This window comes from Bombyx mori, chromosome 27 (assembly GCF_030269925.1).
Source record: "Bombyx mori chromosome 27, ASM3026992v2".
In the NCBI taxonomy this organism is placed as follows: domain Eukaryota; kingdom Metazoa; phylum Arthropoda; class Insecta; order Lepidoptera; family Bombycidae; genus Bombyx; species Bombyx mori.
In genome coordinates this window covers 9,792,576-9,807,140 of record NC_085133.1, presented here as the reverse complement: position 1 = coordinate 9,807,140, position 14,565 = coordinate 9,792,576, and the positions used below count along the sequence as shown (strand labels likewise).

Sequence of the window (14,565 nt, the reverse complement as noted above, 5' to 3'; positions counted from 1 at the left end):
GCGGGCTTAGGGACCCCGGTAACCGTATTGGTAGAACTCGACGAAGAGATCGACGTACAACCTAACCCATGCATCAGCCCGCTGAGTTTCTCGCCGGATCTTCTCAGCGGGTCGCGATTCCGATCCTGTAGTAGATTCATTCGCGAAGCAGCTGCTCTTGAGCTGTTAGGTCTCCTTCGGAGGCGCTCGGGCAGGTGTTAGCAAATCCCACCTCTCCTGGCTGAGCCATTGCTCGCCCACCTGTCCTGGTGAAACTGGAAAGACCGCCGGACCACCAATAATCCTTCAATCATAAAAAACAACCATGTCATTAACGTATATTTGTTTGTCAGTAGGTATAGGCATGGCGCCGGGGTCGGGCGGCTGTGCGGCGGCGGACGGGGGGCCGGCGGGGGGCCGCGGGGGTCCGCCCCCCCGCATCGCCGGCACCCACCACCCCGCGCTCTCCGCCACCGCCTTCCCGAGACACGTCGCCGCGCTGCATGCCGACGGAGATATTGGATTTAGGTAGATCAATCATCAGTTGTATTACGGAAATTACAATGGATGATTGGGTTTTTTTTTTATTGCTTAGATCACAGCCCACCTGGTGTTAAGTGGTTACTGGACATCTACAACGTAAATGCGCCACCCACCATGATATAAGTTCTAAGGGTCTCAGCATAGTTACAACGGCTGCCCCACCCTTCAAACCGACACGCATTACTGCTTCACGGCAGAAATAGGCGGGGTGGTGGTACCTATCCGCGCGGACTCACAAGAGGTCCTACCACTAGTAAAAAAAAAGGCGGGATGTATAAATAACAATATTGAAGCGGACCGGAAACCTAACTCATGTCTTGTAGTGGAAAATCACTGATTAGTAGATTAATGAGATTCACTTAGTAATTAACAACAAAAATTTATCGTTTCAGAAAACTGTGCTTACTGTTTCGTGGTGATAGTCACTTATTCCGTTTAATTGAAAAATATAACATACAAGCGGCTCGCTCCGGCTCCGCTCGGGTCTTTAACAAAAATTTCAACGATATTTGACGTTGTCTTATTTTTTTAAATAAAAGAACTCTTATTGTGGCATAACTATAATAGTTAGATATATGCTGTCGCGACATTTTTTGTACATATCAATGTGTTCTACAAAATCCTAGTACGTTTTTTTATTCTATCATCAATAGTTTTTGCAGGGCACGCCATGTAAAGAATATTTTAAGTAATTTTTTACATCTTGGGTGACATAATTGTAGTTTTAGTAAGGATCCCTAATTTTTTTCAAAAAATATTATAGTCTTATGTCACTCGGGAATAGTAGCTTCCAAACAGTGAAAGAATTTTTTAAATCGGCTCAGAAGCATCAGAGCCTATTCAATACAAACAAACAGATTTTTCCTCTTTATAATATTAGTATAGATACATACTTTTTATTGTTCATTATGATTATAAATAATTTAGTAATGTAATGAATTCTTGCAGTAAAGAATACGAAATCGTTGTATCGAGATCGAACGCGTTAGGGCACACCAGCCACCACAGCCACCGCCCAGAGAACCGGCTGAAGAACCGCTACTTGAACATCACTGCCTGTGAGTACGCAGCTTTACTGTCATCTATACTGTTCGACCAGTGCATAACACTTCACACAATGGGTTGTCTTCAAAGCTCCCCTATTTGGTCACTCAATGGATGTTGAATGTGCTCGGGTTGGTACTGACTTTCTTTGGTTTTACTGGTGGTAGGACCTCTTGTGAGTTCGCGCGGGTAGGTACCACCCCGCTTATTTCTGCCGTGAAGCAGTAATGCGTTTCGGTTTGAAGGGCGGGGCAGCCGTTGTAATTATACTTGAGATCTTAGAACTTATATCTCAAGGTGGGTGGAGCATTTATGTTGTAGATGTCTATGGGCTCCAGTAACCACTTAACACCAGGTGGGCTGTGAGCACGTCCACCCATTTAAGCAATAAAAAAATAATTAAAAAATTGGCTCATGGAAGGTGGTCAGTTTGGGAATGACAGGCTTGTCAACTCTGAGTGAGTCAATGTGCGCGACGTTTGTAATGGTGTGTCGCTGCGTGTACACAGACGACCACTCCCGCGTGTGCGTGTCGGAGGGGGGGCGGTGCGGCGCGGCGGGGTGCGCGGGGGGCGGCGGTGCGGGCGCGCCCTGCGACTACGTCAACGCCAACTTCATCGACGGCGTGCTGCCGCAGCTGGGGGCCGACCACCTCGCCAGGATCAAAGCTAAACTCAGGAAGAGAGATAAACCTGATCGGTAAGATACATTTACTGATCAAATAGTTTAAAAATTTTGAAAATTTAATCTATATTTATTTATTAAATATATTTTGCACACACAGCTGTTAGAAGAAACACGACAATAAGGATACAGAGTACAAGGGCACTACTTATTTCACGTTGAAATCTCTTCCAGTAGGCCCGCAAGAGGAAAGAAGAATTAGGAACGCAAACCTAGTGCATACAGTAAACATTACATATAATAATACACACAAATACACACACATACACACACACACATACACACACACACACACACATACACACACACACACACATACACACACACACACACACACACACACATACACATACTTACTTTATATTATAATACATTATACAAATATATATATATATATATATATACTTTTATTTAATATTGTAGAGATATACGACAAAGGGAAGATCTTCCACCGAGCGGGTGATATTGCTCGGTAGACCGACGGTCCGAATGTTGTTGTTCGGAACTTGTATATATGCGAACTTATCTTGAAAATGTCGTAAGCGAGATTCAGGCATCTGTCAATTATCTTGCGTTGTATGATGGCTACCCGCCACAATATGAATCTACTATATTGAATCAACTATCTCAAACATGAGAAAAACAAAATCTTAACTACTCGCATTTATTATAAATCTTAAAGTTGAATGCTTCTGTTGTAACCGTTGTTCCCGCCCAGGCCGCCGTCAATAAAACAATCGAAGCCGCCTCCCCTGCTAGCGGAGGGCATAGAGTCGGCGTTCCTCAACATAGAGTTCAGCGGCATCGTGGAGTCGGAGGACAGAGAGGACTACGACAGCGACAGGAGCGACGACTCCGAGCTGGACGACGTGTATGTCGACATCGGTCAGTATTTAGCAGTTATACAATCCGCGCAGTTAGGAAACGAATGCACTTGTGAGAGAATGATATTTGTGAGAGGGGGGTCGTGGTCCCCGATCGCGTTTAGTTTGCGCCCTCGATCGCTGAGGACGTATGTGTACATAGCGAGGATCTTTTTTTTTATGTATGAGTGAAATTACTGGTGGCTCAGAGGCCTTTACACTTTCACTAATAGCGATCGTTAAGTTACGTTCGTTATATAGGCGAATAGGCGAATACGAATACATGCAATAATAAAATTTGTTAATAGAAATCTGGAATAATCTAAAAAAAGAAAGTGTCACGTAAAAGTGTCACGTAAATATCTGGTAGTACAATGCATATAAATGTAATGAGGTAGGTACATATATATGTTAGTACTTGTAAAGAAATAATTCTAATATATAATAATAATATTTATTCTCTTTTACTTTTGTTGACAACCCTTGTATATCTTCGACTAGTATCGTGAGTACCCACTCTTACGGCGTACTACATGAAGGGTGTCTCAACACTAGGGATTGTAAAACTGTGTCTAGATGGGTGAAAGATACATAATAGTGTTTTAAATATAATTATTTATTAAAGGAAATTTAATTTTTTTGTACAATTTTGTAAATGTAACACACCAGTATATACACACTATAGGTGCTGGTGGGCTTAGAACTCATTATTGCCAGTGTTAAACATTTTTTTGAAAATTTTGTTTTCCATCAAAACTTAATTGTTTTTCAAGATGGCGTGCGCACTCGGATAAAACTAGAATGGGCGCTGTGGAAGCGTCGTTACATCGCGACGCAGGGCCCCACGCCGGCAACACTCGACGCCTTCTGGAGAATGATCTGGCAACACCGGGTGCACACGCTGGTCATGATCACCAACTTGGTTGAAAGGGGGCGTGTGAGTAGTTGTTTTTGTTTAATTAATTTTAACTAGTGACTGATAGGATGTTCAGATGTTTTGATAAATGTATTTGCTAGGCTAGTTGGTTACAGCATATATTTTTTTATTTATCTTTTATTTTTTTATTGCTTAGATGGGCGAACGAGTTCACAGTCTACTTGGTGTTAAGTGGCTACCGGAGCCCATAGACATCTACAACGTACATGCGCCACCCACCTTGAGATATAAGTTCTAAGGTCTCAGTATAGTTACAACGGCTACCCCACTCTTCAAACCGAAACGCATTACTGCTTCACGGCAGAAATAGGCGGGGTGGTGGTAGTGTGCCCTACCACCAGACTTTTAAAACCTTCGTTCTATGATCGAAATTTGACTCCAGTACCTCAAAATTTATATTCTTTTTTTTGGATTACATTGCCTCTTTTGTGTTGTTGCAACTATACTTGAGACCTATACTTGAGAACTTATATCTGAAGGTGGGTGGCGCATTTACTTTGTAGATGTCTATGGGCTCTAGTAATCACCTTAACACGAGGTGGGCTGTGAGCTCATCCATTTTGTTGTAACTATACTTGAGACCTTAGAACTTATATCTGAAGGCGAGTGGCGCACTTACTTTGTTGATGTCTATGGGCTCCAGTAACTACTAACACATACTAAGCGGGCTGTGACCTCGTCCACAGATCTAAGCACTAAAAAAAGTGGGTGATGTCCAAAGAGCGATGTGGTTGCCACTAGAGTGCTGAGGGTAGGGTTGTGTCCGCAGCGCAAGTGCGACATGTACTGGCCGGCGGGCGGGCGCGGCAGTGCGGCGCAGTTCGGGCCCGTGCGCGTCACGCTGCTGCACGAGGACGTGCGCGCCGCCTACACCGTGCGACACATGAGCGTGCGCGTGCCCGTGAGTACCGCCCCCCCCAACCCCCCTGCAGTGTGATCCCGCGGACCCTAGCCAGTCGTGCACGTTATACACACGCTTGCACAGTAATATCCGTTCGCTATATAACGAAATAAAATAGGAAAATCGTACTCAAAACAAGAAGAAAAAGAAGTCGTTATAACACAAAACGCGGCTGCCGGAGAAAATAGCGCAACAGCAATCAGGGAAGATCATATACACACAATCTCCCCCCGCGACAACCTGCGCCCACCCGGCGGTCTCATGGCGTGAAGACTTCGGTAATTACTTTATACCGGGTGGTTCCTGAAAACGTTCGCCAATACAATAATGGAAAACTTAACATTATCAACATACCTAAATTATTCTGTCAAAATACGTCTTTAAACAATTTAATTTCTGATTATTAGATGCATTTATTTCAATTGTTGTTACAAATTGTTACAAAGATTTTTACTGCATATTCGTATATCAGAAGCTGCAATTGAAAAATAGCATTCGTAAATCGATAAGTCGATGTGTCGATTGTAATCGCTCCTACACTAGTGTTGTGCGATTTCTAGATGTTTCGGTACAGACTCCGGATGTGGAAGTTAAATTCAATAGAAACATTGCTCATCAACCTTTTAATCCTAAATCTACCTCCGGACTAAATAAATAAAAAATTATCATCCACTGCGTCGGAGTCTCTTTTTAATACGCTTTTATTAGCTTTAGAGGTATGTATGTTAGTATGTAACGGAATCTTTGAACATGATTTTGACCCCCTTCAAAACGTCGGATTAACTCGAAATTTGCCATACTTATTAAGGACTGATGACAATTAGTAATTAAAAAAATAATGAAAAAAATAATAATTGAAAAAATTAAAATTCAACTTAAAAATGAAAAATAAATAATAGTTTAAAAAAACTAACAAAATTGTGGGGTGCATGGTATCAGTAGCTATAAATATTTTATAAACAGATATGAGTAGAAGTTATTTTGATAATATCCTAAATTGATAATAACCTAAATAAAAAAAAACTCCCTACGCTTTTTTTTTGCAATAAAATCATTTTTCAAATTTATTAACATTTATTTTCTATTTTTTATTTGGATTTTCTATAAAAGCTTATTTTGTTGGTTTTGATTAAACTATTATTTATTTAATTGCTTTACCCGTTATATGGGTAAACTGGCTGCTACGAGTGTGTGCGTTTAAGAGCGCGTGTGTGTGGTGCGTGTCCAGGACAGCGAGCCGTCCACCCCGGGCGGCGGGGGGGCGGAGCGCGCCGTGGTGCAGTACCACTACACGGTGTGGCCCGACCACGGCACCCCGCGCCACCCGCTCGCCGTGCTGCCCTTCGTGCGGGCCGCCTCCGCGCACCCCAGCACCGTGCTCGTGCACTGCAGGTATACACCTCCCTGTCCCTCCATTACATTATATCTACCTCTCGGGTGGTGGGGTCAGCTAACTGCTATTCTGCTCCTCCACTTCGCTCCTCTTCGATATCCTCCTCAGCAACATTGCATTTTTTTTTTCCTACTTAGCTGAGAGCCTTGAGAGGCTATATCAGCGTAACCTTAACTAGTAGGTGAGCTCACGGGGCTCAAGCCTGACGACGTTGCTAACACGAATCTTAGCAAGAGTCGTGCGAGTGCAGAGTCTACCACCGGATCGGAAACGCGACCCACTGAGAAGATCTGGCGAGAAACTCAGTGGGCTGTGTCTGAAGGTTAATTTATTCGACGAGCCCTTCGTCGCAAGCGACGGGTTCGACGAGAACGATGACCGATGCTTGAGGTACCTAAGAGCACCGTTAGTGGATCGGGAGGATCCGAAATGACGTGTTTGGGGCGACGTCGACTGCTTTCCATTCTGTCCGCAGGATCGGGAATGTAGTTCCCGGCGGCCACGATGAGAGAGTTCTCGTGTTGTGCTGCTTTATCGAAGTGGGTTTTACGACGTAGTCAGGACTACATTACATTGCTTAATAATATAGCCCAAAATTAAATTTGAATTCCAGCGCGGGCGTCGGTCGGACTGGTACATACATAGTACTGGACGCGCAGCTCAACCAGCTGAAGCTGACGGGAACCCTGTCGCCCCTCGGCTTCCTGTGCCGAGCGCGCACGCAGCGGAACCACCTCGTGCAGACGGAGGAGCAATACGTGTTCGTGCACGACGCGCTGCTCGAGCACGTGCGCAGCGGGAACACGGAGGTCGAGTTCTCAAACACCCGCCAATATCTACTCAAGCTACTCGAAGACATTACCGAAGAGGAACTAGCGGTTTTGGACCTTAATCCTGGCAAGAATAAGGTCGAGAATGAATCGCCGCCGACAAACGTAATCGACGAGACTAATAACGACACTGGCAGTCAGGAATCTGTTCGAACAGTTGACTTGGATAGTGAACCCAAGTCGTCGTCCGAGAGCGAGGAGAAAGAGATAGTCAATGGAGACGAGAAGGAGGGAGAAAGGGAGACGCGGGAGGGTGAAGGGGAGGGCGTGTATGATTTGGCGCCCAGAACCGGGGTGACTTATGGAGACAAGATGGCAGCCTACAATAATATGTGTGAAGAGGAGAAAGAAGAAATTCGAAGGTATGTTCTTAAGATATAGACAATATTTAGCTTCTAATTTCCAGAGAACAATAGTCTAGTGACACGATTGTTTTTCCTACCTAATCGTAGGTAGCCTAAGGGGTTATTTCAGCTATGCCCTGACGTGTAGATGAGCTCATTAGCTCGATCTGAGAGAATTTGCTAACACTGGCCCTAGCAAGAGTAGTGCTTCATACAACATAAATTTAAATAAGACATGACTTAAAGGTCTTAGTTACCAAGTCATAAAATTCCTTTAAAAAAAGTATGTATTTTGTGTATGATATATTGTTTGTACGTTACAGGGTGAACCGCGCCGAGAACTACGCTCTGCTGGAACGCATGAGGGCCTTGGCCAACCGGCACTATACCTTCCAGGGCCCAGCGCCTGTCAACCTCCTGGAGAAACAGTTCATGGTACGTCACACTACGGCGTGCAGCGACCTTCAGGTTTGAGCCCCGTGAGCTCACCTACTAGTTAAGGTTACGCTGATATAGCCTTTCAAGGCTCTCAGCTTAGGTAGAAACAAAAAAAAGTGCAGCGATACGTGTCTTACGTGCCTTGCCCTTTCCGCTTCAACGCTTTGTTGTAACCTACAATACAGCAGATTACCTACAATACAGCAACATAGTGTAAGAAAAAATAATGTGGGGTGCTTTTCAGCATATTATCAACATAAATAACCCTTCTACTCATATCTGTTCATAAAATATTTATAACTACTGATACCATGCACCCCACGCTTTTTTTACAATAAAATAATATTTTCTTACAAAGTTTTTAATTCAAATTTATTAAAATTTATTTTCTATTTTTTAGTTGGATTTTCTATAAAAGCGTATTTTGTTAGTTTTTTTAAACTATTATTTATTCTTTTGTTTTTAAAACTAACAACGTTTTTGTTACTTGCATTAAATTTTCAAGAAACTAATGAAAGCATATTATTGAGAGACACGAATTAAGTATACATGTCGACAGTATCTAGAAATTGTACAAACGGTTTGTGTGTGTGCAGCTGATAACGCACGGGTGCGCGTGCGCGGGCGGCGGAGCGTGCGGGGGCGCGGGCGGCGGGGCGGGCGCGGCGCTGGGCCCGCACAACGCGCACAAGAACCGGCCGCGGGGCGCGCTGCCGGCCGACGCCGCGCGCGTGCTTCTGCTGCCCAAACCAGGAGTCGAAGGTGCCTCATCATCTGTCATTACTAGTTCTTAACAAACGTTCACGATTGACTTCCACGGTAAAGAAATAACATCTATATATCGACGCTTGAAAGGCAAACGTGACTAAGCGATAATAACTGCTTTGTACATAAATGATACGCAATAACTATATTCGATGCGCAAAAAAACAAATATTTCTAGGTCTATTAAAATCATTTGAATCCTACAGCTAGATTCGTTAAAATCTATACAAGAATGTAATAAAATAATTAAACACCACAATGACGACGCACGGCGCGTCAACGTATTGAGTTAGGTACAAACCGTACAGTGTTCAAAATTCATTCGCCGTCCTTCTTACCTCCCAACACAACATCTATCTCTCTCACTCAGTCACGTTCCATATATGTTATTCATCCCATGAGTGTTGCGTCACAGGCAGCGAGTACGTGAACGCGTCGTGGGTGTGCGGGCGGCGCCGCCTGCGCGAGTACGCGGTGGCGCAGCACCCGCCCCCCGCGCCCGCCGCCCCCGCCGCGCCCGCCGACCTGCCGGACCAGGCCCAGCTGTGGCGCCTGCTGTGGGACCACACCGCGCAGCTCGTGCTAGTGCTGTCCGACACCACCGACCCGGTGGGTCTTTTTTTTTTTTAATTTATTTACGGCCAATGGTTACAAGACCTTATAGCCTATCTTAAATTAATTTTCACGTATGAAGTACGTAAAAATTTACAAGTAGTTATTAAATAAAACAGCATCAAATTGAAGTATTAACATTACTCGTTTGTATTTAAACATTTCCTATTGTGTTAACAATATATCTATAAATTGGTTTAAAATACAACGGGTTTGATAAAATTTCTTCTAAGTCCACCCGGTGCGTCTGCTGAGAGAGTGTTGCCAACTTCTTATTTTAATTGTCCCCGTTTCAAAAATGTTGGTTTTTGAAACGAGTTGGGAGGACGAGCTCACAGCTCACCTGGTGTTAACTGGTTACTGAAGCTCATAGACATCTACAACGTAAATGCGCCACACACCTTGAGATATAAGTTCTAAGGTCACAGTATAGTTACAACGGCTGCCCCACCCTTCAAACCGAAACGCATTACTGCTTCACGGCAGAAATAGGCGGGGCGGTGGTACTTACCCGTGCGGACTCACAAGAGGTCTTACTACCAATTGTGTTCCGAAATGTGATCCTATTCTCATGTGACGTTTATGGAAGTCCGCTGACCACGTGACACCACGTGGATCTTGAGCAAATAATGACAATATTGTATTTGTCTTATATATGTGTAAAATTCGCAGGAATGTAAAGTGTTTTGGCCGACGGAAGAAGAGAAAGAGCTGTTCGTTGCGAATTTCCGAGCGAGTTTCGTGTCGAAGGACACGCTCGTCGCGCGCCGGAAGGAGGAGCGACGGGGGGAACGGGGGGCGGAGCGGGAGGGGGAGCGGGGGGTGTCCGCCGACAGCCCGCCGCCGCCCAACGGCGAGGCGGAGGGCGGCGGGCGGCGGGACCCCGGCGACTGCGCGGACGACGAGCGGCTCATCCCCGAGCGCGGCTCCCCGCTCAGCGACGCCGAGCCCGCCTACCGGTGCGTACACCTTGCACTGGACGCGCAGTGCACGTTAGGCTACGTTCGCACATAGTCTCCGTTTAGGCAGCAGCTTGGCTCTGCTCCCGGCATTAGTATAGGCATATTGTGAGCCTTCACGGCTCGACTTAAGACGTCACAAATCAAAATCAAGACAATCTCATGTCATATACATGTCTGTGCGCACCAAACGGACCCTTAGAATATTTGATTGCTTATTCCCTTACTTATGTCCAGAAATAGTGGGAAAGTCACCTTCGCACAATTTATTCAAGTCTCAGAACCTAGTGCACACACAACAATTTTTTTTTTTTATAGTGAATAAAATGAAATGCCATCACACAGGTTCGACCGCGCCGACCTTCGCCTGGAGCGACTAAGCGGACACCGAGACCTCTCCGCCCGCAAGTCCATAGCCAACGGCGACCTGTTCTCCTCCATATCCGAAAAGAAAAACGGACCCAAATCGCCGAGAAGTCCTTCGAAGATGTCCCTCAAGAACTTCAAATTGAGTTCCCCGACAAAATTCAAGTTTCCCGACTGGGGGACCAACAGGACGGCCGGCTCCCCCCCGGACACGGCGCCCCCGCCGCCCCCCGTGGCCCCCGCGCTGTCCGTCGAGGAGGAAGCGGAACTGCGGAGACCGTGCTACTATTTCGAGAAAGTGGACAGTGTGCCGGAAGGCGTGCCGACGGATAGAGTGATCGAAGTGACCAATGTGAGCGTGCATTCGTTACAAGACGACTACCAGCTCAGTGTTAAGTTTATACAGTGCAGCGGTTGGCTGGAGGGCGACACGACGCGGTACACGACCGGGAGGCCGGAGGACAACGAGTACATCAGGGCCGTGAGGAGAGCGAGCAGTGACTGCGAGAGGGAGCAGGCGCTGGACCGGCTCGTGCAGCCCTACGAGGACTCCTTCGCGCTGCTGGAGTTCGTGGCCGGCTGCCAGATGGAGTACAAGAACGGGCCGGTGGTCGTCGTAGACAAGTGAGTATCCCTCTTGCCATTTCACATCCGATTGTAATTGGAACATCGACCGGTGTGCTTAGTGCGAGTTTTTTAACGTTTTCGATATTTATTTATTTATTTAATAAGTTGCACCAACAAAGTGATCATCAATACAAAACATTGACAAATTGACAAAAGTTCATGGCAGATGTCACCTCAATTATAGGTGCAATCGACAGTGCATTAACATCAAAAATAAAAATAAAATATACAGCTAAGATTTGAATACATTTCATTCATTGCTTAAGATTAATTTAATTGGGAGATGATCCGCGACAGATTTTTCCTGTATCGTAAATATATATATCGTAAAAGTTAGCTCATATGTGTATGGAATGGGATCGTTTGCGTACGTTTGCCGCTAGGGGCGCTGTTCCAACTGCATACAAATTTAACTTGTACGCTATAGAGAACGTTAAGAAACTCGCACTAAGCACACTGATGTTTTGACACCTGTGGTGTATTGTGTTCAGACAATCGTCCGTTGCCTCGTAATTAAGATGCTGTATTGATTAGTAGCTGTGTTATATTGTGTTTACTACGTTTAATATAATAGTTATGATAGACAACTTAATAAATAAAGAGAAAAAAAGTAATTTAAGTTAATGTATTGAAATTACGGGTTCACGGGCTTCGTTACTGTATGGTTACAAACCATCTTAGCTACTAAGTATGTAGTATGGATTAGGGTATGAACGGGCCCGTGTATTCATTGTCCTAATGGAATTGAGACGTCGCGCGACTTCTCCAGGTGGCACCGGTGGCTCGGGGATCACGCCATCAGTAGAGGAAGAATAATAATTATTTTAAAGTAGTTTAAACTAGTAGCCAAAAAATAATAACAAATTTTACGAAATAATTTTTTCGATGGTTCTCAAATTGTTCAATTTTCAATTCCACATATTCAGGTTTTTGTGTTGATTTTAATGGTATATGATCTCATTCGTGTATCGTAACGCTACTTTCGTAACAGATACGGAGGATGGAAGGCGATGACGTTCTGCAGTCTGTCGGCTGCGAGCGGGGGGGCGAGGGCCGCGGACGCCAACGACCCGTTCAGGCCGTTCCGTCCGCCCGCAGACGACACCGCCGACCTGTACTGCTGGTCGGCGCTGGCGGCCCACTCGCGGATCCTGGCCCCCATTCCGCCGAGCTCCCCCTGTGCGTCCCCGTCCTCGTCCCCTGGCTCCCCCGCGGTCCCCCCGCGCCCCACCGAGGCGATCCCGCACACCCCCTCGGCGCTGTTAGCCGCGTACTGTGCGCTGGCATCCTATGGCCCGAGGTTACACGCACCGTCTATTAGGTGAACCAGGTTAGTAGTCTTTTTGCACTGTACGGAGCCGTCGCGGCCTAAATTATAAGGATCCGTTCAGACCGGCTCGAAGAGGAAAGCAGATTTTTATCATATTAGAAACAGAATTTTGAGTAATTGTAGTAAAGTTTATTTTTGCATGTGCACTTTTTTTGTCATTAAGAATGCTTGAACGAGCTGCGCGTGAAATAATAAGAGGAACCTACTGGCTCCGATTGTGTTCAGATCTCTACCAGCCGGTCTATGTTAAGTTGGCGGCTCCGTCTGTATGAACGGACCTTATGCCTTACATTACCACGCCCGGTGGGCTGCCCGGTCCTCATGGGTCACAATGTAGTGTGTATGTGGTCTGGTAATAGCCTATGCCAGCGCATTATGAACTCTGCACACAAATATGAATATAATACAGTACTGTGCCACGTACGGTCCAGTTTTGTAAGTAACTTACAATCTTTATTTTTTTTATTGCTTAGATGGGTCGAGAAGCTCACAGCCCACCTGGTGTTAAGTGGTTACTGGAGCCCTTAGACATCTACAACGTAAATGCACCACATACCTTGAGATATACCTAGTCAGGTCATAAGTATTGTCACACAGTAAAAACTTTTCTTTTAGAATGCTGGCCACAAAAAAGTTTATTGAATTCGAATTTCGAATTGTTCATGAAAATAAAAATAGTATACATTTAGAATTTTACTCAGTTTTAAATATGGAGTGGACGCTTAAAGAAGACCGTGTTGCAGTTATTGCGTTGCATCGTTGCGGTTACGCGCCAATTCAAATTTTTTACATACTGAAAAATTTGAATATAACCAAAAGATTCGTTTATCGTACCATCAAACGATACAATGAAGACTCTAGTGTAGATGACAGGTCAAGAAGTGGTCGCCCTCGGTCTGTTAGGACTCCAGCAGTGATAAAAGCTGTGAAGGCGCGAATTCAAAGAAATCCCAAACGTAAGCAGAAACTGTTGGCCCTTCAGATGGGGTTAAGCAGAACCACGGTGAAAAGGGTGTTAAATGAAGACTTAGGGCTTCGGGCATATCGAAGAAAAACAGGACATGGTTTGAATGCTCGTCTAATGGACCTGAGACTGAAGAGATGCCGCGCTTTGTTGAAGCGGTACGCGGGAAAAATATATCGGGAAATTCTTTTTTCGGATGAAAAAATTTTTACCGTAGAAGAGAGCTACAACAAACAAAATGATAAGGTGTACGCACACAGTAGTGAAGAAGCGAGCAACCGTATTCCGCGTGTCCAACGAGGTCATTTTCCATCCTCGCTCATGGTATGGTTGGGAGTTTCTTATTGGGGCTTAACAGAGGTATACTTTTGTGAGAAAAGTGTAAAAACGAATGCAGTTGTGTATCAAAATACAGTCCTGACGAACCTTGTGGAACCTGTTTCTCATACCATGTTCAATAACAGGCACTGGGTATTCCAACAAGATTCGGCGCCAGCTCATAGAGCGAAGAGTACACAAGACTGGCGCGTGAAATCGCCTTCATCCGGCACGAAGACTGGCCCTCCTCCAGTCCAGATTTGAATCCGTTAGATTACAAGATATGGCAAAACTTTGGAGTCACTCAAGACATCCTTGATTAAGGCAGCCGCCGATATTGACATGGACCTCGTTCGTGCTGCGATAGACGACTGGCCGCGCAGATTGAAGGCCTGTATTCAAAATCACGGAGGTCATTTTGAATAAACTTTAGTGTCATAAGAATCTATGTTTTGTTAAGTTCATTTTGATATATGAATGGTTTCATAATGAATAAACTTGTTTCAATTATTTTACATTAAACATGTGACAGAATTTATGACCTGACTAGGTAAGTTCTAAGGTCTCAGTACGTCTCAGTTACGACGAGATCTACAAACGAGTTTTGAAGGGATTACTCCGCGAGAGACTATATTGATGTCCATGGGCGACGGTAACCACTCATCATC

At 45.0% G+C, this 14,565-nt stretch overlaps 1 protein-coding gene across 3 annotated transcripts in view; it reads left to right on the top strand.

The window, feature by feature from the left end:
• LOC101747207 (uncharacterized) overlaps nt 1-14,565 on the top strand; it is a 41,203-nt gene that overhangs the window by 15,366 nt on the left and 11,272 nt on the right. For 2 of the 3 annotated variants that reach the window (XM_062676640.1, XM_038020797.2), the window contains exons 8-21: nt 333-507; nt 1,471-1,580; nt 2,076-2,265; nt 2,969-3,135; nt 3,887-4,050; nt 4,820-4,951; nt 6,180-6,343; nt 6,958-7,536; nt 7,842-7,953; nt 8,553-8,718; nt 9,137-9,330; nt 10,006-10,292; nt 10,638-11,282; nt 12,277-12,615. In XM_062676640.1, coding sequence (XP_062532624.1) covers nt 333-507; nt 1,471-1,580; nt 2,076-2,265; nt 2,969-3,135; nt 3,887-4,050; nt 4,820-4,951; nt 6,180-6,343; nt 6,958-7,536; nt 7,842-7,953; nt 8,553-8,718; nt 9,137-9,330; nt 10,006-10,292; nt 10,638-11,282; nt 12,277-12,610 — 3,419 coding nt within the window. In that variant the 3' untranslated portion in view covers nt 12,611-12,615. The remainder of the gene's footprint in view (nt 1-332; nt 508-1,470; nt 1,581-2,075; nt 2,266-2,968; nt 3,136-3,886; nt 4,051-4,819; nt 4,952-6,179; nt 6,344-6,957; nt 7,537-7,841; nt 7,954-8,552; nt 8,719-9,136; nt 9,331-10,005; nt 10,293-10,637; nt 11,283-12,276; nt 12,616-14,565) is intronic. The other variant, XM_038020798.2, reaches the window with a different exon arrangement.